Source organism: Candoia aspera, chromosome 4, assembly GCF_035149785.1.
Source record: "Candoia aspera isolate rCanAsp1 chromosome 4, rCanAsp1.hap2, whole genome shotgun sequence".
NCBI lineage: Eukaryota > Metazoa > Chordata > Lepidosauria > Squamata > Boidae > Candoia > Candoia aspera.
Genome location: NC_086156.1, coordinates 69,945,911 through 69,973,591, shown reverse-complemented (window position 1 = coordinate 69,973,591; position 27,681 = coordinate 69,945,911). Strand labels below are relative to the sequence as shown.

The 27,681-nt window shown below is 39.5% G+C and overlaps 2 protein-coding genes across 2 annotated transcripts in view; one reads left to right on the top strand and one right to left on the bottom strand.

Moving 5' to 3' along the window:
• Positions 1–10,400, bottom strand: part of POLR1A (RNA polymerase I subunit A) — a 46,134-nt gene extending 35,734 nt beyond the window's left edge. The window contains exons 1-12 of the mRNA XM_063300409.1: positions 10,259–10,400; positions 9,282–9,486; positions 8,925–9,074; positions 8,669–8,776; positions 7,482–7,567; positions 7,256–7,365; positions 6,355–6,441; positions 5,490–5,592; positions 4,900–5,062; positions 3,036–3,206; positions 1,365–1,487; positions 601–828 (exon numbers count right to left, since the gene is read on the bottom strand). Of these exons, the coding sequence (XP_063156479.1) occupies positions 601–828; positions 1,365–1,487; positions 3,036–3,206; positions 4,900–5,062; positions 5,490–5,592; positions 6,355–6,441; positions 7,256–7,365; positions 7,482–7,567; positions 8,669–8,776; positions 8,925–9,074; positions 9,282–9,486; positions 10,259–10,332 (1,608 nt within the window). The 5' untranslated portion in view covers positions 10,333–10,400. The remainder of the gene's footprint in view (positions 1–600; positions 829–1,364; positions 1,488–3,035; positions 3,207–4,899; positions 5,063–5,489; positions 5,593–6,354; positions 6,442–7,255; positions 7,366–7,481; positions 7,568–8,668; positions 8,777–8,924; positions 9,075–9,281; positions 9,487–10,258) is intronic.
• The window catches only part of PTCD3 (pentatricopeptide repeat domain 3), a 38,494-nt gene continuing 21,121 nt past the window's right edge, over positions 10,309–27,681 (top strand). The window contains exons 1-11 of the mRNA XM_063300410.1: positions 10,309–10,596; positions 12,958–13,007; positions 13,370–13,403; positions 14,710–14,755; positions 15,346–15,414; positions 15,882–15,986; positions 18,111–18,234; positions 21,659–21,762; positions 22,121–22,185; positions 23,053–23,140; positions 23,229–23,289. Of these exons, the coding sequence (XP_063156480.1) occupies positions 10,331–10,596; positions 12,958–13,007; positions 13,370–13,403; positions 14,710–14,755; positions 15,346–15,414; positions 15,882–15,986; positions 18,111–18,234; positions 21,659–21,762; positions 22,121–22,185; positions 23,053–23,140; positions 23,229–23,289 (1,012 nt within the window). The 5' untranslated portion in view covers positions 10,309–10,330. The remainder of the gene's footprint in view (positions 10,597–12,957; positions 13,008–13,369; positions 13,404–14,709; positions 14,756–15,345; positions 15,415–15,881; positions 15,987–18,110; positions 18,235–21,658; positions 21,763–22,120; positions 22,186–23,052; positions 23,141–23,228; positions 23,290–27,681) is intronic.

Sequence of the window (27,681 nt, the reverse complement as noted above, 5' to 3'; positions counted from 1 at the left end):
ATAATGGACAAGGCAAGCTTTAAAATATTGAAAGATACTTAGCCTATCTTCTTGCTGCAAGGTGGGTTCATGAATCTACATGAAGCAAACTCCACCATCCAGGCTGCAATGCACCACTAGCTGGGATCTGGGAATTCAAAACCTCTCCTGAACACAAACATTTTGTATGCCTTCACAGGAATGTTGTCCTACTGGGGGGTGTAAGGAAAACTCTGTGGGTCCCCAGATGCCCCACCCTCATGGTTAGACAGAGACAAGCCCACAGGTTTGCTAATCCTATCCTACACTGTACAATCAGGTTTGTAGAAGGTATAGCACAATGACTGAGGAGCAAGGGAGAACCCAAGAAACCCAAAGGTGCCTGCCTTTTCTGCTTTTACATCACTAGGTACTATAACATACAGTAGCTTGAATCAATGACACCTCCACATTAAGCAGCTAGAAACTGTGATAGTAAGTACAGTAATCAACATGTCTGAAGCAAATAGCTAACAGAATATAATATCAATAGAGGATTGGGATGTCCGCATCTCTACCATACACATGCCATATATACCTTGATATAAAAAAATAGAGTAGACTAGATTGGACACCACTCACAATTTTAATGCCTGGTTTTGGTGCTCCAGTGGAAGGGGTTAAGAGTTGCTTAGCTATGGCTTCCCTCTGAGTCTGGCTAGCTGTACTCAATATTGTGCGAGACCCATCTTCATTGATAATCATGGAAGCCCCAGGGTGCTCATTTGGACCATTTATGACTGCTTGCCTCAATTCCTGGACATTCCAGGGCGTTACAGGTTGAGGATAGGTCAGTCTGGTAGCAAATACCTTCAAGGGGAAAAAAAGGCAAAGAACAAAGTACTGTGTACATTTCCATCACTTTAAGAAAAAATACATTCATTTCCGGTTGCGGCTACCCATCTTCTTCCCACATTCCCTCTTTTGTTTGCCTTTTTCTCAACATTTCAACTGTCAATTTTTTTTTATATTCCTGGCCATATGCTGTAAAATAGGAGACGGCAAACTTTTAGGGACAAGGAATAAACAGTCTCACGCTAAGATAACAGCAATAGAAAACATTTTCCTCCAAGCAAAAGAAACAATCACATTTAAGGAGAGCCAAGCCAAGGCTTCAGTGCCTCCTGTTATCTTCTCCACTTGAGTTCTTCTCTAAAGTAGAAGTGCCAAACCTTTTGTGAAAAGGTACATTCCAATCTACTGCATTATCTTCCTAAAGATTTTCTGTAGCAGATCAGTATGCCAATGATTTGTGATTATTCGTCCAAATCTTCCAAAGTATGTGCAGCCCCCAAACTTTCGGTCTGATAAAATGACCATCTGTAGCAAAGAATCTTTTTTCTTACCATAGGGATGCCAATTTCATTGGTCTGAATGTACATGTCAGGGCAAATGACTGACCGAGCAGCATAATCCACTCTCTTTCCCATCATATGCTTACGAAACAGGCCATTCTTTTTTTCAAGAATCTTTCATCATAAGTTTAACAGCAAGGACAGCAAGAAAGATACAAACATAAATAGATTCATGTCAGTTTGAAGATTCTGAAAAATGTTCTTTCCAGCAGCAAGAGCCACAGAAATGCTTTTCAATTCTACTTTCCAGTACATGGAACTGCAGGAGGAGCTTTTCAGGGATTTGAGGATAAAATAAAAATCAGTTATCAGTCATTCAACTCTGTGCTTTATGGAAATTCTGAGAGAGAGGACTGGTGAAACTAACGCAATTCTGATAAGTCAGAAATTCTGTGGCTGTTCAGCCTGCTTGGAATGTCTTTTCATGTGAAAATGCACATGTTCTTTGGACACCAAAAATGTGACTTCTGGAACTCAAGGGCAAATCTCCCACGGTTCCCCTTATCAGTTGAAGATCAGAAGTAATTCATTGGTTTCCCCTAGCAAGAAACCAGTAATCTGACCTTTGATCAGTTTACTTACATGAAAAGCACCCTTTTGCCTTTCCCATTAGCCAGCTAATCAGGAATCAGGTCACTGAGGAGAGGGATGTTTCCTTACTTTCCCCTCCCTGCACAGATCCTGCTCAGAATATCTCAAGGACAGGGAGGGGGCTAAGAAAATCTCTATGTATGCTCTGTACATGTGTGAGTGAGAAAATGCAGCATGTGTCTCTTTGTAAGAGTGGCATGTGTAGATGCACGCATCGTGCCTAACCAAACAACAAATGTGACCTTGGGCCAAACGGTTCATCCATTCCTTCTCTAAACTCCACTCTTACCACCGGAAACCCTGATGTGGATCATCTGTCATAGGTTGCCTTATGTTATATTAGGGTGGTGTGATAACAGTGGTTGTTCTCAATTAGAAATAGCTTGGCAATAGTATCCCATATTCTGGAAGCGTCCCAAATAAACTACTGTTTATTTACTACATATGGAAGTACTTTTGAAGAATGCCTGTAACTCACAGTGAGTTCAGAATTCAGCTGCTAGTCCATTAACTGGGGTTAGATGTTGGAACAATATCATGCCATTTCTTAGCTTTAGATTCAATTTCCAAATTCAAAGCACTTGATCATATTATACCCCCATGGCTTGGGATTTGGATATCAGAAACAAAACTAGATCCCAAATCAGTCTACTCATCTGAGGTCGGTACAAGAGGCAATTCTTCAGATGCCTTTATATGATTATGACTAGGGAGATCACAAAAATGTGGTTGATTATGGTTACTAAGAGAACCTTTTCAGTGTTACCCTACTTATGAGAACTCTATAGGTTGTCTCCTCTGATAATTTTTCAATTCCACAACATCTTTCGCATTTTTAAGGTTCTCTCTCTTAATTTAACTGTTACTTTATTTTTTTTGGTTTCCTAACACAACTTATTTGTTTTGCTGCACTGTATAGTTAATTTATTTCTATATTTATATGGCCAACCTTGAGTATTTCTCTTAAGGATAGTATGCAAATACAAATAGTATACTGTACAGGAGTATTTCAAAATACACTGTTTTATTCCTGCAATCCTCAAGAATTTTAAATGTCTTCAAAACTCTCACCTGACGTACACCAGGGTATTTTTCAGATATTAACTTATCCATGTCACTATCAAACAAAATATTCACATGGCTTTGAAGACGAATCCAGCTGTTATAAAGCTTATCTGCAGTAGTCTGCCCAGGAATTGTTGCCAAGACAGAATGGTCCAGAGGTTCCAAGGGCTGGTCTATCTGTAGAACAAAAAATTAAAATTTCAGCAAGAAGAAATCCAGTTCAGAAATACTTTTTTTGTTCAATATTAAAAAAATACAGCCTAATTTAAAAAGGTGGGGAGGGGAAATTCAAGTGCTTGATAGCCTTGGTTTTAACAAAGAGAAAGGTGGGACAGACAGTTGCTGAAGGATTTGATGCTCTCAAGCTCTTTTTGCTGAAAAATGGAAAATGAAACCAGACTAAGCCTTGTTGTCAGTGTTTGGAATAACATCTTTACTTTTCCAAACAAATAATGCAATCTTATACATATCATTCAAAATTATACACAAGAAAAGACTAGATTCTTTCCTAAAACATTTCACTCTAAAAATATGTAAATAATGACATTGTATATATATTCCTTCACGGGTTGTTATCTTGTGGTAGTGAAAGGACTTGTGCATCCCAATGGCACAATGATAGATTCTGTTAGGGATGTACGCTCCACTCTCAGAAGGGACATTCATGATGGGTAGCTCATACACAAGGTAGCAGACTAAATATAATCCACTGGAGAAGTACATGGCAAGCTCCTCCAGTGTTCTTCAAAACAAATAGAATAGATATTCACAACCAGGACAATGTCAACACAATATCAGAACATAAGCATTCTGAGGTCGGAAGTTACCCAACAAGCTACCGAGATAAACACAGAGTAAGTATGAATACACTGTACAACTTCTAAAGCTAAAGTATTGAGTATAGTCATCTGAAGTGCAAAGGTCCATGAGTTCAGTTCCCAGTGAAGGGTTAGAACCCTACAGATTAACATCTGGCCATCTGTGTCTGAAGATTCCCAATAAGGATGAAATTGTGGTAATGTGATGCCTCCTGATGGTCAGTGTAATCTACTACTTCAGAGACAATGGAATAAAAACAATTATCCATTTCATTCAAAGTCTAGTGAATGGAGGTCCTGAGTTTTACTATATTCAAAAATACTGGAAGCAGGAAGATTGCCCTCTACATTAATTCACAAGTAACACATCAAATGAAATTATGTTAATTTTGGAATGCATGTTGTTCTTTGAAAGGAGAAAGCAAAGTGTATCTAAGTATATTTAAGCAAAGTATGCTTTTTGTTTTGTTTTGAACAGATAGCTCTTTTGACTGCTTGCCTGAGTGGGAAGGTGGGACAGATATAAATACTTAAAAGAAGCAAGTAACTGCTGAAAAGTTGTTTCAGAGCCAGAATATATTTTTCTGTAAAAGAAGAGTGCACACTAGCATTCATTATCCTAGCAGCCCCCTCCAAATGGTCTAACACTGGGGTGGGAGGGGTAAACAGGCCATAGAACCTGTTAGTCAAACCCCTGATCAAGAGGCTAAGCTTGACTGATAGAACATCGGCTGTGTTTGAGTGAACTCAGTCTTTTGCCCTTTCACTCTCAGGAAACCTTAGGGTTCCAGAGAACCCAGTCTGAAAAATCCTGTTCTATCATATTAGCAAGCTGAGAAGTACAATACTGTAGGGGACTTAGAAATCTGACCTCTCTCCCCATTACTGCAAAAGATGCAGATATTAAACACGAACAGACCCAAATCTCCTAAGAATTATTTAAATTATCTAACAGCACCAGGAACACTTAGAAGGTTGGTGGGTATTGTCTAAAAACTTCACTGGATTATTATAACTTTCTTTCTCATTTTGAAGCACTGAAGCAATCTTACCGTCTTGAGGTCTCCCTCTTCTGTCTGTAATGACTGACTTTGTTCTTGAGCAATGAAAGCCAGAAGCTTCCGAATGAGATGGGCATCCTTCATGACAGCTTGTAAATTCACTGTTTGGCCATTTGCAAACATCTGATCTCCAACACAATTCACTGGACGATATCTATACATCAAATTACATTGCTAATGCTTAGAAAACTTTCTTACAGTTAATTAGTAAAGGTAAAGGTTTCCCTTGACGTAAAGTCCAGTCGAATCCGACTCTAGGGGGCGGTGCTCATCTCCGTTTCTAAGCCTTGGAGCCGGCGTTGTCATAGACACTTCCGGGTCATGTGGCCAGCATGACGACTCGGAACGCCGTTACCTTCCCGCCGAAGCGGTACCTATTGATCTACTCACATTTGCATGTTTTCGAACTGCTAGGTGAGCAGGAGCTGGGACGAGCAACGGGAGCTCACCCCGCCACGCGGTTTCGAACCGCCGACCTTCCGATCGACAGCTCAGCGGTTTAACCCGCAGCGCCACCACAGTTAATTGGACATCATAAATACAATAAAACTACTTTAGTATAAAATGCAAAATAGCATTACCTGGAAGGTGGTACAACAAGTTTATTCAGGAAAAACATCTCAGGATTGAAACTTGAATCACCAGTGACTGTCATACCAGAGAAAAGCTTGCAAAGGAAAAACCCTAAACAGAACAGAGAAGAACTGGAATATCCGCTGCAATAACCAAGATGCAGATATCATTACTATATTGCTCTAGAAACTATTTCACTTGGTTTGCATGTCAGAAGGCAAATGCTTGTTTGTGTCTATTTTGACTCTCTTCTTCTCTTTTTCATTTCTGTTTTATTTGCTGGCTAAAGGCTGTAATAAATTTTAAAAATTGAAATGGAAGTCAAACTTTAATACAAATTGTATTGAAAACACAAGCATAATATTTCAGGATGCAGTTTCCTATATACTCATGTGTAATTCACTACATGCTAAGCTAAGATCTTATGCACATATTGATCTTTCTTTCTTTCTTTCATTCATTGATCTTTCAGTAAGACTCCTAAATAATATGATCTGCTACGAGCCAGAGAGAAGGGCTATCTCAAGTAGTAGAATTCAAGCTCTGTTGAAAGTTTTAAAATGAGAAATAAGCAGCTTTAACATATGGGCACAATTTAGTGTGTTTTGGGGGAAAATATACTGAAATGTTGCAAGAACTGTATTCAGCATATTTGCATAGTTTCCATTCACTTCAATGATCCTTGTAGAGGAAAACTTTCTCTAGTCATAGTAATTAATTACAGTTCAGTTTTGAACTTTGAGCACTGATATGCGCCACTAATATCCACAGATTTGCATAGATCCATCTGTAGCAGGGTTTCTCAACCTTAGCAACTTTAAGATGTGTGGACTTCAACTCCTTAAAAGATAGCAAGCAACTTTATTCACTTACCCTCATTCTTCCACAAAACTTCAATGTGTTGTTTGGCAGTAAAAGGTGTCATGTAGCCTCGTTTTCCCAGCTGAGTTTCATCTATAGCTAAGAAGTTCAAATTATTGTATGTTTTGACATCTATAACAAGCTACTTGAAACATTTTCTGCATTTGCTTTCGACCAAGTATTTTAATTGTCCCCATCTTATAATATCTAAACTCAGCAGTCCGTGGACAATCCACCATCTTGTATTAAGCCACATTTTCAATTTATTGTGATTTATTTATTGTGAATAAGTGAGAGTTGTCTGGATTTGCAGATAATAATCCAAAGAATATGGTTCATATGCTACATCAATTCAAAACCAGATAATTTACATTATGGGTTAGCATGATGTGCAAACATAGGCAGTTAAATGTACTTTCCTTACTTGGAGAAGCTTCTAAATTCATGAATAACTGTTGGATGGATTAAGATTTGGCTGTCTTCAGATATTATGCTGCTTAGTATGCTTGCTTTGGTTTACTGTGATACGTGACCTCAGTCACTGTGATTTGTAAAACATGGCTTATGTGTGAGTCAAACCACTCAGGCTAGCTTTGATTAAGAGTAAACTGACTACAAATCTATGGGATTTAGGACTAGCTTTGACTGAGGTCAGCATGTCCACTCTTAAATTTGAGAAAGCCCAGACACAACTGGATCTAGAAATAGTTTACAAAGCCATCTTTTATGAAATTGTCCATAAATTTTAATCAATCAATTTTTAACCCAGACACAAAGCAGATATGAAAAGTTTAAAGGCTGTACCTAGATCTACATGGCATATTCTACAACAGTTTGTTCTAGTGTAACATAATATTTCTCAATATCAAGTTTTGCATCTGTGTGTGTGTGTAATATTCAACAGAATACATACTTGCTACTTCTTCCACTATTGTCTGTTTGCCTGACTTCTGAATTACAACAGTGGGATAAGTCACGGTGAGCTTGCTGTTATGTTCTTTTCGAATAAGTGATCGTCCTGTTCTTGAAGATGGAGGGAAAAAAAGAGAAACATTAACCCAATGAGAAGACAAATCCTAGTAGTTTTTAATCTTGGGATGAAGGGATGAGGAATAAAAATGCCCAGAAAAAAAACTTACTTGCAGTTTGGACATCTCTTTGAAGTCATGTGTAATTTCCAAAATTGAGAGACAAGTTTACTTCTACATTCACATACATTTTTTACCTATATCAAGAGAATGAAAAGCAAAGTTCTAGAAATTATACTGCAAATGAAACACAAATTTCAGTATGGCTGACTGTGAACACTAACAAGAGCAAACAATTTAAAATTTCACTTTGCAATGATTTAATTTCAGACACCTCCAATGTCACCATGAGCATTTGTTATATATTTATCCATTTATACATTAAAGGGAGCAGCAAACATTCATTGCTCACTTCCTATTCAGTGCTGAACTATTCACAAAACTTTCCATTTAGTCTCATATATGATTTATCTCCATGATATATTACCTTTACTTTGGTGTATCTGTTCTTCAGCTCCACTCAACAAAATTAGACCACCTTCATTCAAATTTATCACTTCCTTCCACTTCATCTTAGTGTAACAGATGTACAATATATCTAATCTTCTCTCAGTTATTTCATTTGCTATTTCATTTTTTAAATTATTTATTTCTCTTACATTCCAGGTTGCAATCTTCCATATGCCATGGTCATCACCAGATATTCATAGATACGAATCTCCACCACCAATCCAGACTTTCACATAACACTTTTTAATATGTTAGAGAGGATATAAACCAGGTTACCAGGCTCAGTTATACCGTTGCTCGTACCAGCCTCAGTTATAGTTTTGACATTTGAGCCAAAATGCCACAAGTATAACCAAAGTTCAGTTTTCTCCCAATCATACTTACACTATTCTATGCGAGTTAGGATTTCTAATCTAAACACTATCTAGCAAACCAACATATGAGGCCTACATCCCACTAACTAGGAAGTACATGCAGTGACCCTCACAAATGATACACCATTAAAGAGCTAATAAGAAGAATGAACCCAAGATTTTTCTGGCTGTGGACAAAAAAACCCTGTTTTCTTTTTAATGAGCAGCCTGTAATTACATGCATTACTTTTGTGGCAGAGAAAGTTAGAAAATAACAGTTTTAGCTCAAAATATTTTTTAAAAAGCCATACAGTAAGACCAGAATGACATTTTCATAAACAATCACAAATTTCACAAGTTAATGGGAAGCGAGAGGAAGCTGTTCATTAAAAGCAATGTAAATAACAGCATAAAATATTGATTCTTCTTACTTACATATGCACTGTAGTCTCTGAGCTGATTATTTTGAAGCATATCCTGTGTGTGCAAACTTAATACTTCTTCAATATCAACACCAGTTACGTCTGAGCTTTCTTCTAAAAACTGAAAGAATTACATTACAAACATATGGAACACTGTTCTTCAATATCAACACCAGTTACATCTGAGCTTTCTTCTAAAAACTGAAAGGATAATTACATTACAAACCTATGGAACACTGCTGAAACAAATTAAGCAAAGAAAAACTTACCTTACTCAAGACTGCTTCAAGATCATGGACCTCTTGAATCAATCCTACTTCTAGCAGCTTTAGCTGATTTAGTAATAAATGAACTGCAGCACGTGAACATGTTAGATGGCAACAGTTCAAACAGGAACCTCGCATCAGAAGAAATAATTTCTGAAAACAAGAACAGTTGCTTTATTATCCTGCTAATTCACATGTACTTAATACTGCACCAACTTTATTTTGTTATAATCATTACAACAGATTGAAAAGGTTGGTCTAGATTATTACTAACTATTAATACTTATATTCATAAATTCTGAACACAGTGATTAATTCACTGCTACCCATGCTATAGAAACTATGGCTTAACATACTTACATCAAAGAAGAGAGGATTATAAACAGTAAGGGGTAGTTCTATGTGACCCAGATGACCAGGACAGTTGTTGAAGTCTTGCATACAAGTGACACACACTTCCTTGTTGTCAAGTGGACCCAAAGCCAAATCGTACAGACCGTTTGGGGACGGAGTACCCGCATTGTCCAGAAAAAGAGGATTGGTTATAGATTTTACACTCAGTTTCCTAAATGTGAAAGCAAAGATGAAAGAAAGCAAAGAAAGTGCCATGGAAATCCTTGAAATTAATAATTACATTTTACAATATAAAGAGTTCAACATTCATTAATTTCCAAGAAGTTTTACAGCTTTCATTATAAACTCAGAAACTCTTTATCCAGTTTACTACAGTACTTAGGACATGGAAAAGAAGGAACAGCAGTGCTTTCATAGTTGGGAAGGATATTTCAAAGACAGTACTCGGTGCAATCAATCAATGACTGAATATCAATTAAACTTTGCAGATGACCCTTTACTATAACAATTATCCAAGTTTATGCTCCGACCACTGATGCAGAAGATTGATACGTTTTATGGTCAAACTGAAAACAGCATGAACTGTCCTCTAAAAACGGTTGACAGAAAGAGAGGCTGTCTCCTCAGCACTTTCTGATAGTTATGTTACACTTTTACTCCGGCCACAAAATAGCCACGCTAGCTGGGAATAATAGAAACTGTAAACCAACATAGTGTGGGGCACCACGCTGAAGAAGGCTCTTCAGAACACTGAAATTCTAGAACACTGAAACGTGAAAACTTTAAGGCAAAAACTGTGCACATCCGATAGCAGCAGAGTTAGAAAAGCAAAAAACATTATCTTGACACTCAAAAGGCCGACAGATATAAAGCGCGGCCTCATTAACTACGTCCCCCAGAGCTCAATGTGGGCGGACTCCCCGGGAAGTGAATGTCTGATCGCTGCCTCAAGCAATGTGTCTTTCGTGCCGTTCCCACTTTACCGTATTTCTGCATCCGTATACATCCCAAACGACAACCTCGCCAGGCGCCGCCACGGCACCTCCTTCACAGCCATGACCCCCACCAGGAGACCTCGGCGACGGGAGCCAGGCTGCCACCGACCCGACCGAGAGGAGCAACCAAAGAGCCGCCGCGTGTGCGCGGCGATGTTGTTGAATACGGCTTCCGCTTCCGGTCTCTTCCCCAGTTCAGGAGCAGATGGCGGTTCCGTGATGGCGGCTCGGTGGCTGCGGCTGAGCTCGTTTCCCACCCGAGACCTCTTGCAGAGAAGACTCGGCGGTTCGGGGGCGTCTGGCTCCTTTAGAGAAGCGGGTGGGAGGTACGTTGGGTGGGGACGTGAGAGCAGGACTCCCACGAATGATTCGGAAACGTGAGGCGGGAAAATGGGCAGTTTGAAGGTACTGTACAAGGTTGCAGCAGTAATCTGATGAATTGGATTGCAACCGTTTGTACATCTTGAAATCCCCGTACTAGGTTGGGATGGCAAATCATTCTTAATACTGTTTTTTCCTTATAATATTTTATGTGCCCCACTATATTAGTTTAAGGGTACGTAATCTGAAGCTTTCTAGACGTTTTGAACTTAAGGGAAGAGAGTCAGAAAGTTGTAGCGTAAGATTTATCTAACCTTGCTCTAAAGCAAATGTGTTTCTTTTTCTGGGCGTACGAAAATGTTTTTTAAAAATTAGGGTACATAGGACAAAAAATGGTGGGGTATTAAACTAAGTACAATTATTACGACCGCTGTATTGAATAAGTTTCACCTCTTCTGTCACATTAAAAATAATAACTGGAAGAGCTCTAAAAACTACGTTCTTGGGAATACATAAAGCCTTATAATATATTATGCTGCCTGTTGTAAATAATTCTGGCTGAATGTTAGGAAATGCTGTCCCATAGTAAGAACTAATTATCCAGAGAAGTGGTAGGTCCCCACTGCTCAATGTGATCAAGCACTGTACAATGTGATCAAGATAATTTCCTATTTGAGATGCTTTAATCTTGATTTCTGTACTTAGCAAAGGATTAAATAATTTTGCTTAAATGGCACTTACCAACACTGAGTGAGTGTTGACTGAGAATTGCTGGTATGCATCTCACCTGAGAAAGTTCTTTCTATGTCTCCTGATTTTCTAGTAATAAATGATTGTCTATTGAAAGATGCTAGGTGAAGCCATTTTTGCTAGAACTGCTTTGGATAAATTATAAAGACTTATCTCAAAAAAACCAAATTTTTGCTGGCTTCTATTTGAGATAGTTTTTTCAGAAATAGATTGGATTCATATATTAGAGCCAAAAGGTGATTTGATTTTAACTTAACATGTTGTGCAGACCTAGTCTCTGTAGTTTATGAATTGTGCTTTATTGTTCAATGTATTGTGCAGTCTAGCCAGTATACCATGGTAAGTGAATAATGATTAAACGTTGCAACAAATTTGCTTTAAAATGTATTTATGAATGTTGAAACTTGAAAAAGAGACAGCCTTACAATATTAAATGTTTGATTACAATATTATATTTGATTTACCCATGGATATGCCAGTTTGGGATAGTGGGTTTTTTTTTTTTTAATCGTATGGCAAAACAGTTCGGTGTTCATGCTGCTTTTTCTTGCTGGGAAATCCTTGTGAGGTCCAGCAGCCAGATGCGTAGACTATTCAGCCGTGACAAGTCACATTGCCCAGGGTTAACCACGAGGAGGCTAGTCTACACAGCACCAAGTTGAGCTGAGAGAAAGTGACTGGCCCAAGGTCACCCCGCTGGCTTTCATGCCTAAGGCGGAACTAGAACTCACAGACTCCTGGTTTCTAGCCCAGAACCTTAACCACTAGACCAAACTGGCTATCTGGGATAGTAGTTAAGGTGCTGGACTAGAAACCAAGAGAACATGAGTTCTAGTCCTCTTTAGGCAAGGAAGTCAGCAAGATGACTTTGGTACCAATCAAAGCGAATATTTGTAGCTACAATATTCGCTGTGGAGTCCTTGGTGCTCTCTGAGCCTTGTTTTCTTGCAGACGTTTCATTGCCAGACTAGGCAACATCTTCAGTGCGAAGAGGGAGTGGGCCTTGCTCTCAGTTTATATACAGTGCCTTGCCCTGCTTGTGTTGGTGGGGGTGTTGTTCTCTCCTTGGGAGTTCTTTGATTGGGCTGTTGTTTGCTGCTTGGTTGATTGACTGAATTAATAGTTTATTTATTTAATTTTATTTATCAAATTTGTCACCACCCATCTCCTCCAAGCAGAGGAACTCTGTAGTTCCTCAATTAAGGTGTATTGTGCTGTTTGATTGTTCATCTGGTCTTAATCCTAGTGTTGATTTTTGCATATCTGGGTGTTGATTGCTGGCAAGGGAGTGTACTGGTCTTTTGGCCAATCATTCTCTCCCAGCTCAATCTACCTCACAGCATTACTGATGTAGGAAAAATAGGAGGGAGCATTTTGTATGCCACCTTGAATTCTAAAAAATAAAGGTGGGATATAAATCTAATACATTTGTTTTGTGTTTTTGCACGTTCTTTTATATTTGCTATATAATGAAAAATACATAATGATACATTGCTGTATAATGAATATATAGTATCTCATAATGCTACGTATTCAAGAAAATTAAATTTTAAATTTAATTTTATGTATGCAATATATATGTATGCATTCATCCATACAATTGTTGATTTTCTTAGGCCCTATTCAGAAAATGCAACCCTTCAGGAAAAATCCCTCATCCTAGAAGGTAGAATATTTTATTGTGTCCATTCTTGTACTCTTAAAATGCATATTTGCAAATAATAAATTTATCATTTTTTAATATATGTCATCCATTGTATATTTATATAAAAATAAATTCCACTTGAAGAAACTGGCTTTGTTTCTGAATAAATTAATCATGGATAGGACAGCTGCTTTATCTGGCAAAATTTGCTTCTGATACAGGCAATACTTATTTTAAAATGGTTGTTTTAAAATAGTCAAGCTTAGTGATTAATATGATTCCATGCAGAATTAAAATTGTAAGAGTGGAATGTTTTCCAGATGTATCTGGGTATCATAGTTTAATAAGTCAGTTATAGTTGTTTTTGTTTTTTATAATTGCAGAAGAAAGCATTTTCCTTCCAAGAAAAAAAACCTGGTGAGTTGTTTCAGTTAAGTTCTCTCCCCCCCCCTTTCAGGAAATGTATTACCTACCTTTCCATGGCTCTGTGTCCATCCATTCAGTCGTGTCCAACTCTCAGTCATTTTGTGGATCAATGCTTTCCGTGCCTTTCTTTCTCTTACAGCTTCCTTTAGTTCCATGGCAACCTATAATAAATTTAAAGTAGCCATAATCCCATAAATATACATAATGATATAAAACTTTAAAAATAGAGACAGAGCCTTTGTGAAATGACCTTGAAATTTTCCCATAAACCATCAGGACATCTGTTAGTATATTCTGGATCAGCTGAAGTTCATAAACATTTTTTGGGAAAGAGGTTTGTTGCATAGTCCATTGCTTCAAGATATATGTGTTTACTACAGGAAGAGCATTCCTAGATACCACCCCAAATGCTTAAAGTGTGCAGTTGCAAACAATGGGTAAATATTTGGTTGTGAGATTACCATGTTCCAAAGTAGCATGACAGCTTCTTGCAGTTTTCCCCTTCTTTTTAAAGTACTACCAGCTCAAAAAAGAATGTGATCCCATGCCTAACCATAAGCCATGCTTCCCTATCCAAACGCAGTCTTCTGTGTTACCATAGCCAGGCCTTGTCCAGCATTTCTGCTGTGGATGCAAGTGTCATTCCTCAGGCATAGCACGCCTAATACAGCTATGACCGGAATACTCCCAGAACATAAGCGTAGCTTTTTAAGTAAAAATCTGTACTATTCAAGGTAGTTTTTAACTAATTGGGAAACTTCCTCTTATCTGAAAGGGTTAAATATTCATCTTATTAACATTCAACCCCTCCTTATTGCATCAACCCCTCCTTATTGATTCAGAACTTCATCGGCTTCTAGAATTAGGAGAAAGGAAGAAGAACAAGTAAGATACCACCTTCAGACACTCCACTGCTTGGACATGTTTACCCAGAGTTTTAGGTAGTTGTACAAAAATATAGTGGACAATTGAGATCTCAAGACACATCAAGTCTGCAGCTGACAAATCAGGAAGTACTAGAACAGTTGCAAAACTGATTCTAAAACACTTTTCCATCCCAAATAATCGCTTTGGAAAGATACTATAATGTATTGTTACAGAATAAACCCTCTCATGTTATAAGCTTGTTTCTTGCCAATTGAATTGGATGTGTAGGGTTCTGAAGCATTGTTTTAAATCTTTGTATCTATTTTTAAACTGTTCAGTAAACTGCACCATCGTTTTTGTTGGAAGAGCAATATGCAAATTAAAAATAATACTGCAAATTTAAACTTTAACACATTTTGCTTAAAATTAGGGATAAATCAGCAGTTCTTCAAGCACTTGCATCAACTGTTAATAGGGTAAGTGCTTTAAAGCTTAATTATATTACAAGTCTTTTGATGTGAAATACCGTACAGAGCGCAAAATACATTTTTATCTGTTTTATGTTGCCTTTAATGTTACCTCTTGTTGCATTTGTATTGCTTTATATGAAGGGGAAAAGTATGATATTTCAGCTACATAAGTTTCAAATTTGAAGTGCAAAAACAATCTAGGTGAGATGTGAGTACATGTACAAAATACTGTGTTCAGTGCTAAGACAAGCTCATATTTTTTTCTTCCTTGATAAACAGTAACACAGATACGTTATTTGCAAAGTTATTAATCTTTGACAGCTGCCAGTTTTCATCTGAGAAAAATCTGCCTTAATGTTTTACAGAAGACTAAGTCATCTTGCTGATTATCCTAAAGCATTTTCTCTCTTATCTAAGCTTTTTTTACAAATATGCAGTAATAGTAAGGAGTACAGACATGACTTTTCCTTAAATAAAAGAGCTTTCCATTATTAAACTAAATTATTTTGATAGTCTTAATCTCAGTACTACAGAAAGATGAATCTGCTGTGCATTTGAGCAGAATCTATACATTAAATGCTTTTTCCTCTGTGCAGGATATTACAGCTGTTCACTACATGTTTCAGGATGATCCTTATCTTATCCCCAGAAATTCTTCAGAGCATGTAAGTAACTCTTCTGAAACTGTATTTGCCAGAAGCAAACAAAACAGTAGTTTAATTTACAGTCATTACTATTTGCATGGAACAGTACAGACTAATTCCATTATTCCTAGTGTACTTTTAGAATTGTAATTTCCTTTATTTTTGCACACTGATAATCTAATAATTGAGGCTGAGCTAGAAGGGGAAAACCTACAGTACATCCATCTTCCCCATTGTGTGTCGCATGCAGAGCTGCTTACTAAACTTCACATATTATAAACCAAGAAAAATAATCGTTAAAAACGTAGAAGCTTAATAGAAGAGCTTATTTAAAGTTAATAAGAACAATTTATTTGCTTATAAGGTTTACTTATTTACTGCCTTAATTGAAAGGACTTCTGGCAGTATACAAGTGAAAGTATGATGAATAAGAAAGCATTATATATGATTACTTACTGTAAGGTAATACAGGTATATTCTTTTCACAGCATTTCTTTTCCATGTCAAAAGCATCAGGACAAAATGCAGCCAAATACATTATTAACACACATCCTGAGCTTTTTGAGAAAGACTATGCTGAACCTCACATTCAGGTAAATGTTACACTCTTTATCTCATACATAATTCACATTTATTAGCATACAAGGATAGATTTCATATTCATTGAACAACATTGTTTAATTAATTGACTGCTTGAATACAGTCAAAAGAACTTAACTTGAATCAGATTCATAATTGCTCTGCTCAGGCACAGTTCCCTGTTTTGTACTAGAGTAAGGGTACTTAAGCTCATCCTTGTCTTCTCCCTGCTCTTTCATACACAGTATTGCATGACTTGGCATAATGTTGGGTTTTCTGTACTGTGCTGCTTACATATAACTAGGTTCAAGAATATGGATAAAACTGGCATTGTTGTCAGAGCTTCACTCAGAGCATGGCAATAAGTCTCTCCCTAGAAACTCCACAAGTAGTCAGGAGTCACTAGTGGAAGAGCCAAGGACAAGGTTTAAATAGGTCGCTTTTACTGCAGATACAAGAAACCCTAATAATGAAGAAGATCATCTGCTGTACAAGAAACCCTAATAACGAAGAAGATCATCTGCTGTAGAATCTAGCAATTCAGCCCACTACATATAGCAACCCCAGGGTTCAAATCTTCAGTCTCTTTCTCCTGCCTTTAAATGCTTATGAACTTGCTGAATCTAGCTGCCACAGTTAGGGACTTGTTGTACATTTTTCACTCTTTAGTGTGGAGGGCAACAATACTGGTTCTGTCTAGTCTCAGAGTTAGGGTGAGGGTTGGATCCAGCGAGATCAGAAGCAAACAGTTCAGTTGCAGTAACTGTGTCCAGGTGGTAGGTGCTCCTCCTGCCCCAAAACATGCCATTCTTAGCCTGTTGTGCTATGCAAGCAGGAGTAAGAGTCACAAGAATGAACCAATGCTTCTAATATGTATAGGATAGCAAGATAGGAAGGCCTGTTTCACTGCTCTTATTGCCAGTGTAGGTCCAAATGTGGATCTGTACCTGAGTTTGATCATACTCGGTCTTCTGTCATTGCCACTCTAGGGGTCATTTCATTTCCTGGAATTCCTTAGGGGTGGAGCACATTGGGATTGGTAACTGGGAAGGGGCCACTCAAGAGCAAAGTAGCTTAATATCAAATTTTAGTTTAATTTTTTTCTCAATGTGTTCTTATTAGCTGTGTTTAAAGAAGTAACATACAATTTAATTTTCGACCTCACTCTGCATATTTTTTTAAGTATGGGGCCCGGCATTCCACTCAAAGGGAAAAGGGCATGTAAATTCAAAACCACTATATAGATAGATAGAAATTTTTGTGGCTAAGACTTTTGAAAATCTGCTCTTATAGGAACAGTTAGTCGATGCCAAATCAACAAAAATATTAGTTCATCCAACAAATGTTGTAGTATTAAATAAATGTTGTTTTGGGGCTCTATGAAAAATACAAAAATCCATTGTCTTCTGCTATTTGTATTTGATGGGAAGCTCCAATTGTATTAAATAGCTCATTAGTATAATGGTTTAGCAGTTCCCCAAAGTACTTCATGTAATTCTGATCTACTATATTTTTTATTATCCTTAGTTTTAAAATAACATCTTAATGGCTTTATAGAATGTTTAAATCTCATTTACTGACAAAGAAAAGTCATAGAATTACAATGAACAAAGGGTTTTTATAGATGCAATGAAGCAAATACTTGAAAGCTAAGATAGTCAAACCAAGTTAGAAGAGTCCTAAATCTATATACAAGAGCAATTAATCAGCAAACAAATAGAGGAACAAGAAATGTGAATAGAAGTGAAATTACACAACTGAGCAAGCAGTAATAGTGAAAAAGCTCTGATACTTCTGCTTATACTTCTCTTGCCAGCTACACCCTACTGTTTCCGGTTATCCCAGTAGTTTTGGGCAGAGAGCCTAAGTCCCAGGGCCAGTCAAGAAGCCTGTTCCTACAATCCTTGCTATTTTCAGGACATGCATCCATCAAAATTGAGAAACAAGAAACTTCTTGCTGCTTTAGATTCCAGTCTGAATCCCTATCTCCTGCTTTTCACTGGAAAAAGAGAGTAGATTTTAGAATTATAAAATTCTTAGAGTTACCAGCCTCCTTGCAGGCTGCTAAATTCACAACATCGTCTTTGTAAAACACTTGAATATAATTGTATTTTGTTATTTTGTGCCCTTTACTTTAGTGTCTCATGCCAGAAAAGGTGGTGTTACAACTTGAAGAAGTGAGTGAGGCTGCACTAAAAAATCTAATTCAGCTAAGAAAAGTAAAAGCATCTGTGAATATGTATGATCAGCTTCTACAAGCAGGTACTAGCTTAAAGCAACAGTTGTAGTAAACATATTTGGGTGGGTATAAGCTGTTTTAAATTTAACAGGACTTACTTCTGAGTAAATGCCTATAAGATTACATTGTCATGGTAGGTACTATCTAGTCAAAGCTATTTTCAAATCTTTATTCAGTTTTTAGAATAATTAATAGAACCAAACTCTATCATAGCTTTTTGGAAGATTTATACTAAAGTACTTTAAAGACCAGCAGGTTCATTGTACTATATGCAGTTGGCAGCCTGATTCATCACATTTGTGGAATATGCAGAATATTTATGCTGAAAGAATAGACAAGGCAAGACAAAGCCAGCTGGCAATCTTATAACATTTGGTATAGTAAACAACATATGAATTGATTAAATAAAATAATTTGAAATATTTAGTATACATTTACGTCAGTATCACTATACATACCATCTTTTCAAAAATCAGGGTGGCTTACAACAAAAATCAAAACAGTAAACCCCCAGAATCTTTATCTCAATTTAAATATAAATATGAAATCTACAATAAAACAGGAGAAACTACAATTTGTATTAACTGTAAACCATGAATTCACGGCTGAGTACGTGCCATAGGGATAATGTGTTGGTCAGACAGAAATTACACCCCTTCAGATTTCATCTTAATAAGTAAATACAAGGGGGAAATCGGATTACCTTTTCATGTTTAGGAAAATGTATGTGCTTTATATAGCTAACGCTTGATGATAAGATACATTTATTTACTTCTTACATCCTACTGCTACTGTTATGAAAATGTTCACAATTTTTTGGTTGCCTGAGCTCTGGGATTTCTGGACTTCCAATTCCTGATTTCTTCATTTTTGGGTCATTAAGTGCATCATAAAACGATGTTAATTGCATTCCCTTCTGTGCACCAATTTCAGGCCCATCTAATTTGGCCTTTACTTGCATCTATAATGTTATCCATTTTCACAACAGAATGATCAGCCTTTCTAAGATAACTGTGTTATGCTGTTAATGGATGGCTAGATTGTAAGACGGCATCCCAGCTGAACTGTTCAAAATCTTGCAAGATGATGCTGTCAAGGTAATGCATGCTATATGCCAGCAAATTTGGAAAACACAAGAATGGCCATCAGATTGGAAAAAATCAACTTATATCCCCATACCAAAAAAGGGAAACAATAAAGAATGTTCAAACTATCGAACAGTGGCACTCATTTCACATGCCAGTAAGGTAATGCTCAAGATCCTGCAAGGTAGACTTCAGCAATTCATGGAGCGAGAATTGCCAGATGCACAAGCTGGGTTTAGAAAAGGCAGAGGAAGTAGGGACCAAATTGCCAATATCCGCTGGATAATGGAAAAAGCCAGGGAGTTTCAGAAAAACATCTATTTCTGTTTTATTGACTATTCTAAAGCCTTTGACTGTGTGGACCATAACAAATTGTGGCAAGTTCTTAGCGGTATGGGGATACCAAGTCATCTTGTCTGCCTCCTGAAGAATCTGTATAACGACCAAGTAGCAACAGTAAGAACAGACCACGGAACAATGGACTGGTTTAAGGTTGGGAAAGGAGTACAGCAGGGCTGTATACTCTCACCCTACCTATTCAACTTGTACGCAGAACACATCATGTGACATGCTGGGCTTGAGGAATCCAAGGCTGGAGTTAAAATCGCTGGAGGAAACATTAACAATCTCAGATATGCAGATGATACCACTTTGATGGCTGAAAGCGAAGAGGAACTCAGGAGCCTTATGATGAAGGTGAAAGAACAAAGTGCAAAAGCTGGCTTGCAACTAAACCTCAAAAAAAACAAGATTATGGCAACCAGCCTGATTGATAAGTGGCAAATAGAGGGAGAAAATGTAGAAGCAGTGAAAGACTTTGTATTTCTAGGTGCAAAGATTACTGCAGATGCTGACTGCAGTCAGGAAATCAGAAGACACTTAATCCTTGGGAGAAGAGCAATGACCAATCTCAATAAAATAGTTAAGAGCAGAGACATCACACTGACAACAAAAGTCTGCATAGTTAAAGCAATGGTGTTCCCTGTAGTAACATATGGCTGCGAGAGCTGGACCATAAGGAAGGCTGAGAGAAGGAAGATAGATGCTTTGGAACTGTGGTGTTGGAGGAAAATCCTGAGAGTGCCTTGGACTGCCAGAAGATCAAACCAGTCCATCCTCCAGGAAATAAAGCCAGACTGCTCACTTGAGGGAATGATATTAAAGGCCAAACTGAAATACTTTGGCCACATAATGAGAAGACAGGGCACCCTGGAGAAGATGCTGATGCTAGGGAGAGTGGAAGGCAAAAGGAAGAGGGGCCGACCAAGGGCAAGGTGGATGGATGATATTCTAGAGGTGACGGACTCGTCCCTGAGGAAGCTGGGGGTGTTGACGACCGACAGGAAGCTCTGGCGTGGGCTGGTCCATGAAGTCACGAAGAGTCGGAAGCGACTAAACGAATAAACAACAACAACAGATTGTAAGACAGACCATAGGCCTATGCCCTATCCACAGGCTCACTGTATTATGATTCACAAAACTTACGACAAATGCTGGAGACGTAGTGGCTTAACTCCATTTTATTTTGAAAGTGTTTCAGCTATCTTTTGATTTACTTTCTTCCTTGCACCTTCAGGTGATTCTGCTTTTTTGTTCATTGCAGTAGATAGCAGGGATTTTTTTTCTAAAATAGCATAACATAGCAGTCTTTTACACTAATCCAATATAACCTGTTAGTACACTGGAAGTATCTGAAGATAAGATTTTGCTAATATGCTATGGAACATTTATAAGCTGTTCAAAGTAGCAGTCTTGGCAATGTTACTGGTTTGATTATGGGCATATTACATGGCAGTGCAACCACAAAATCATACTTTTATCCGTAAAGTATAGTTGGTTGACTGACTAGACAAGAATACACCATACACACACACACACACACACACACAGAGCATAACATATATGTCTAAATGTAGCATAACTGGCTGACCATTGTTTTAGTTTTATGATCATGGCTGTTTGAAATATCACAGATTTGCTTGCTTGTTTTTTATTTTGGTCTGTATTTCGTTGTTCATCATCTTGTGATTGGGGCAGCATAGAAAGATGGTTAGATAAATAAATCCTTTTAAGCATGTTGTTACTTTGCTTGCTAGACTTTCTTTTATTTTTACCTAATCTTTTGAAAAAATCTATACCTGCCTGCTGTGAGAGATGTTTCACATGCATGTTCTTTGGATGAAAAGGTAACAATTGGTTTCTTATTCCGTTGTCACAAAGCTTTTCCTGTTACCTGATTGTTTGTTGTGACATTTCACATTCAATAATCTATTAATGTGTTTCCTTTTATTAGATGATAGGAATATATACCTAAGCTAACTCTGCTGCTATGATTTACAACTTGTGGTTTTCGCATTTGCAGGAACTTGCATATCTCTGGAGACATCGAACAGTCTTCTGGATCTTCTTTGTTTTTATGAAGATAGAGAACCGGATCAGGCGAAAGATAATGAGTTGGAAAAACAAGTAAATAAGGATGGGTGGATTCTGAATAAGACTATATCTAATAGATAGAGATAGAGATAGATGGATAGAGATAGAGATAGATATATAAATAAATAAATAAATAAATAAATAAAACACAAACAGTACTTTGGTAAGGTGGAACTGTTTCACATGTCTGATTCCTGTGAAAGGGAGCTAAGAGCCAGCCACCTTGTCCTAGTTTTTCATAATAGGTTTAGACTAGAAATAGCTGGTTGTATGGTGGGACCTTGACCTCTGCCTGTATAAAGATATTCTAGACAGAGAATATAATAAGAGAGAATTCTGTTAGGCATAGGTATTCACATGCTAGAAGGCTGACAATTGAATTCTTATGCAGGAAGAAACTCTACCAAGAAGGCAGTTTGTAAGGAATACTTCTAAATCCCAACAAATTACATGGAGGTATGAAATATGCTGTCAGCAATGCCTTGGTGTATATTTGCATGAATTTTAATTGGAAACCCAGGATTTTTCATATATGTTGAGTAGCCTATTTAAAAAATTGAACAAGGAAAGAGGTTTTCAGGCTATATAATGAAAATAGCTTAATGTAACTATAGCATACTGTTTAATATTCATTGTAAACCCTAGATATTAAAATTCTGGATTGATTTCCAAATGGTCAGATGTGATTGCAATAGATAAAACTTGTGAAATCTTAGTGAGACAAATTAACATCTAGGACAGTCTGAAATGCTTTAACAATCTACATTTGACACAATGAGACAAGTTTTTTTAAGTGTGGAAGAGTGGTTTATAGATATTCACAAAAATGTGTGTACTGAATGTGCAGTGGTGCAGCAGGCTTACTTAAATTTCTGTTCATTTCATAGGTACTATGTGTGTGCCATGTCTCAGTGTGTGAGCATCTGCAAATTTTTAGACGAGTTACCTAACAGGTTTAATCTATGTTAAACCCCCAGAGGAAAAGTGAGATATAAATGTAGTAACAAATACCTCACATGCTAATGTGTATGAAGAGACAGTTTATATGCACAAACACCAACTTAGATATTGTATATGTTACTTGAGCAGTACATTAAAGATACTATGATATGTAATGCAATGAGTGTCCATCCACAAGGATTTTCTGTATTGAGAAATAATACTGTTTATTTCAGACCAGTCTGCATAGAAATGTGCCATGCTTAAATATATAGCAACTATCTAGTAGCCAGACCGGCATGAATAGACCATAGTATATTTCCTACCCACACATTGGGAACATCTGCTGTTGTCAATTGGTATGTCATCTTTTCTAAATTCCAGGGAAAACAACAATGCTGAGAGAATATTTAATCTAATGCCAGAAAAAAATGCACATTCGTACTGTACAATGATCAGGGGAATGGTGAAGGTACAGTTGTAATCTTTCTAATAAATTTGCTTCTCTTTTTTCCTCCAGGTCAATATACTAATACTTTATATTTTTGTTGACATTTCAGCATGGAGCATGCCAAAAAGCTTTTAACATGTACACTGACTTGTTGAATAATAAGCTTAAGGGTAAGTTTTGGATATTATTGCACAAGAGGAAATGTGCCAGTGAGAATAGCTAGAAGTAGGGAATAGGCTGTGCATGCAGAATTGGTCTTTCCTCTGTATGATGACCCCACTCTTAAACTCTGCACATTTGTGGCTCTGGTTTGTAACTGCTACCTGAAAATGGTAACACAGAGGTTCCTGTTTGATAGTACAGGTATTTCTTGCTTAATGACCATTCGTTCAGTGATTGTTCAAAATTACAATGGCACTGAACGAATGGTACTTACACCTGGTCCTCAAAGTTATGGCCATTGGAGTTCCCCTTCGGTCACATTATCAAAATTAGGGTGCTTGGTAGCCCAACCGCATTTGCAATCACAGGGTGTGCTTCAACACCCCCCACCCACCAATCTCCACCCCACCCCCCCATCTCTGCCCTTTTCGCACTCTGCGGCCACTGCCGCCCTGAGCTCTGCCACTGGTTTCCACTGGAAGAAGGCCTTGCATGGCTAGCAGCTGCCTCATGAAGGCCTGGCCAGGCATGCCTTGTCAGCAACGGGAGCAAGAAGACGTGAAGGTCAGCTGAGGCAGCAGGTGCCAGAGTGCAGGGTGGCTGTGGCTGGGTCTCTGCACCTAGGTGCTGGGCTTGAGGCAGCTGGGTCTTTGTGCCATGCTGCTGGGCTTGGGGCGGCTGGGGCTTTGCCCCATGCAACTGTGCTGGGACAGCTTTGCACTGGGCTGCGGCAGCTGCTTGTGCATCCTCCTGTCTCCCGCAGCAGCCAACCCAATACCTCCTCACAACTTCCTGTCAGCTTCCCCATTGATTTTGCCTGTTGGAAGCTGGCAGGAAGTTGCAAGGAGGTCCTCAATTAACGACCCTCAATTCTTGCTTAATGGTGGCAACAGGGACTACTGTGATTGCTGTCACTAAGCGATGCAGTCACGTGATGTTACACTTTACAACCATATCACTTTTTGACACAAATTCTGGTCCCAATTACCATTGTTAACCAAGGATTACCTGTAGTACCAAGTCTTCAGCTACATTATTCTGCTTGTTTGAGCAGCATTTTTTATTTGCTTGAGTGAAATAAGAAGTGACTTTACTATTTGCTACTGTTTCCTTGAGAAAGTCAGCCTAATTCCATATACTGATGTCAAGATGGCAGCAAGAGGTGGTGTGCATGAACACGGGCTCTATTTGAATGGTTTTTTCAATGTCATGGTGGGTTTGGAGTGCTGGAGATACGTGGTATCAGTACCTGCCTGCCTTTCCCTGGTTGGCCTTGGAGATGGACTGGACCACCTCATATTGGATCCTTAGCCGGGTGGGAGTTATCGTTCATCTCGGACTCCTTCCTTCTGAACTTCTCTTTGGGCTGCTGGTTTTGAGAGGGTGGAATGGCATGATTCCCCAGTTCCCATCCCCGCAGACTTACATCTATAGTGGGAGCTTGCTGGGATCACTCGGAAGGAGGTTTGCTGGAAGGGGCTTGCTGCCATTCTATCTTCTATGGGTGGCAACCCAGCTGTTGGTTGGTCTGGCATGGGCCCTGGCAGCAATTTTGCTTTTGGAGTTCTTGGCACCAAAACGTGGTTTGCAAATTCACCTAGTTGCTGTTTTGTGACGTCAAATGGCAATGCATTGCTTCTGTCCTAACAGTCAGGAACCACGCTGAGACAAGGAACTGGTCTCTAATGTTTTATTGCTTGTACATAACAGGAATCCTAACAAACTGAAGAAGCGTGGGAAAAACCCAGACATATAGACCCCAAAGGTTAAGGCGGTCCCGATCTGTGTCTCTTTGAATGGCTGCCCAATTCCTCAGTGCTACGCATGCGCTTAACAGTCTGTATGGGAGCCCCCTGCTCGCCATCCTGACTCATGACAGCTTCTTGGGGGACCCAGCAAGATGGATCAGCCTGCTCCAGTGACAGATGGCAGCATGTCATAATGCTTCACATAGCCTTTGGATTTAGGGGCTGCACAAGACTTGGCAAAGGACTCAGAAGACTGCGTGGTTCCTGTTTGTGGAGGAACTGGAGGGTTTTGATTGGCTGAGCTGGGGGGCAGTGACAGTGGAGGGCAGGTGCCTTAGGACTGTCATGGATCGCCCTCTTGTGAAAACCATTTTGTTTCTGGGTTCCAGGCTGAAGCCTGAAGGGTGGGGGTGTTCCATTGTTGAGGTGAGTTGCCCTCCCTCAGGTGAGAGCTGGGAGGGGGATTGGGATATATAGAATGGGACAACCCCAGCCAGCCTAGTGAGAGCAGTTGCTGGGGGAGGCCAGTTTGGTAGGTTGTGTAAGGAGGGGGTTTGTCTGAGTACCCCATGACTCAGAGCTTGAGCTAAAGTGCCTCTGACTTAGCTTCCTGGTCTTTTAGGATGACGGAGTGATGAGGGGATCCCCTGTTTTGGTAGCTGGAGGGCACAGGGTGGGATGTTTGGGAGTCTGCGGGTTGGGAGTGGGGCAGAACATCGTGGTAGTGATGGCTAAGGGAAGGTATGGTGGGAGATTGGGGGCAGGCCACTCTTGGGAAAAAGGGGCCTGGTGTCTCATACCAGTTCCTTGTTCCGGCCCCTAGATCTCAATCCCAGTTCCTGGTCAGCAGGCCTTTAGAGCCCTGGTCTTCAGCTGTTGCTACTAGATGAGAGGGCTGACCTGCCATGTATTACTGAGACCTGGCTGGGTCTGGAGGGGGGGGTGTTCCCCTCTCGGAAATGTGCACAGCTGGGTTTTGGGTGTAACATCAGCCAAGACTCTAGTGCAGGGTTGTAGCAATTGTCATCTGGGAGTCTCTCGTGGCTTTCATGGGCACCACTCCACAGGTTGCCAGATGTGAGATCTTGTTCCTTAAGTTGGGCTCTAAGGATCAGTTCAAACTGTTGCTATTGTACCAGCCTCCCTGCCATATAGCAACCTCCCTGCCTGAGCTCCTTGATTCTGTCTCAGGGTTGGCAATGGAATTCCCCAGGCTTATGGTCCTGGGGGATTTCATTATGCGTTTCTTAGGAGTGAGGTCTCATGTGGCTCAGGTGTTTATGGCCTCCATGACAGCTGTGGGCCTATCCTGGGTCATCAAGAGCCCAACACAGGACAGTGGTCACATACCTGGTTTGGTTTTCTTGTTGGAGCAGTGGCAAAATGATCTGAAATTGGGGGAGCTCTCTCTGACTCCCTTGTCATGGTCAGTTTACACACTGGTAACCATGAGATTCTCTGCCACTGCCCCCCACCATAGGGAGGCAGGACCTATTAGATCAGTGTGCCCCCAGTGACTGATGGACCTGCAAGGGTTCCAGAGGGAGCTGGGGGTTGTTCTTGAGGGCCTGCTGCAGAAGTCTGACAGAGGCCCTAGTTGCTGCTTGGAATGAGAGGGTGGCTGTGGCCTTGGATCAGATTGCATCTGTGCAACCTCTCCCCGTGGATCCCATTGCTCTCCTTGCTTTATGGAGGAGCTGAGGGAAATGAAACAGGAGAAGAGGCATTTAGAGCGCCACTGGAGGTCAACAAAGGATGAACTTGACCAAACATAAGTAAGAGCCACTATTTAGGCCTACCTTGTGGTGATAAGAGCGGCGAAGCGACATACATCTCCACCCTTATTGACTGCGGATTGCCATTTGGTGGCATTTTTTCGGGTGACCCGAGTCCTTCAGGCAAGGGGAACCTGGAGATTTGTCTGCAAGGCCAGGCAGAAGAATTTTTGGAGCATCTGTCAGACAAAATCACTCAAATTCATTCCCAGTTAAATACCAGCCTTGGTGCAGGTCTGATGGAGGTGCCTGGGCACAGTCTTGCCCTGTTAACTGGGAACAGTTTGAACCTGTTGGGCCTGAGGAAGCAGAAGGGGTCCTTACGACTGTGAGCTCAGCCACCTGCTCCTTAGATCCATGCCCCTTCTGGCTGGCTAAGGCTGCCTGAGAGGGGACATGTGGCTGGGTTCTGGCAGTGGTTAATTCATCCTTGAGGAAGGTGGTGGTTCCTTCATCTCTTAAGGAGGCATTGGTTTGCCCCCTCCTCAGGAAGCCATAGCTGGATTCCACCACCCTGGACAATTTTCATCCAGTGTCCAATTTCCCTTTTTTAGGGAAGGTTGTAGAGAAGGTGTTCATGCAGCAGCTTCAGCAGACCCTGATGAAGCGGATTATCTGGAACCCTTTCAGTCAGGATTCAGGCCTGGAAATGGGATGGAAACAGCATTGGTCACACTTTGGATGATCTCTGGCAGGAGTGGCATGGGGTAGTGCATCCATCCTGGCTCTACTTGACCTCTCAGTGGTTCAATACCATCGACCATGGTATCCTTCTTGATCAGCTCCAGGGATTGGGAGTGGGTGGCACAGTATTGTGCTGGTTCTCTTCCTTCCTCAGAGGCCAATACCAGTCGGTGTTGATTGGGAGTGAGAGATC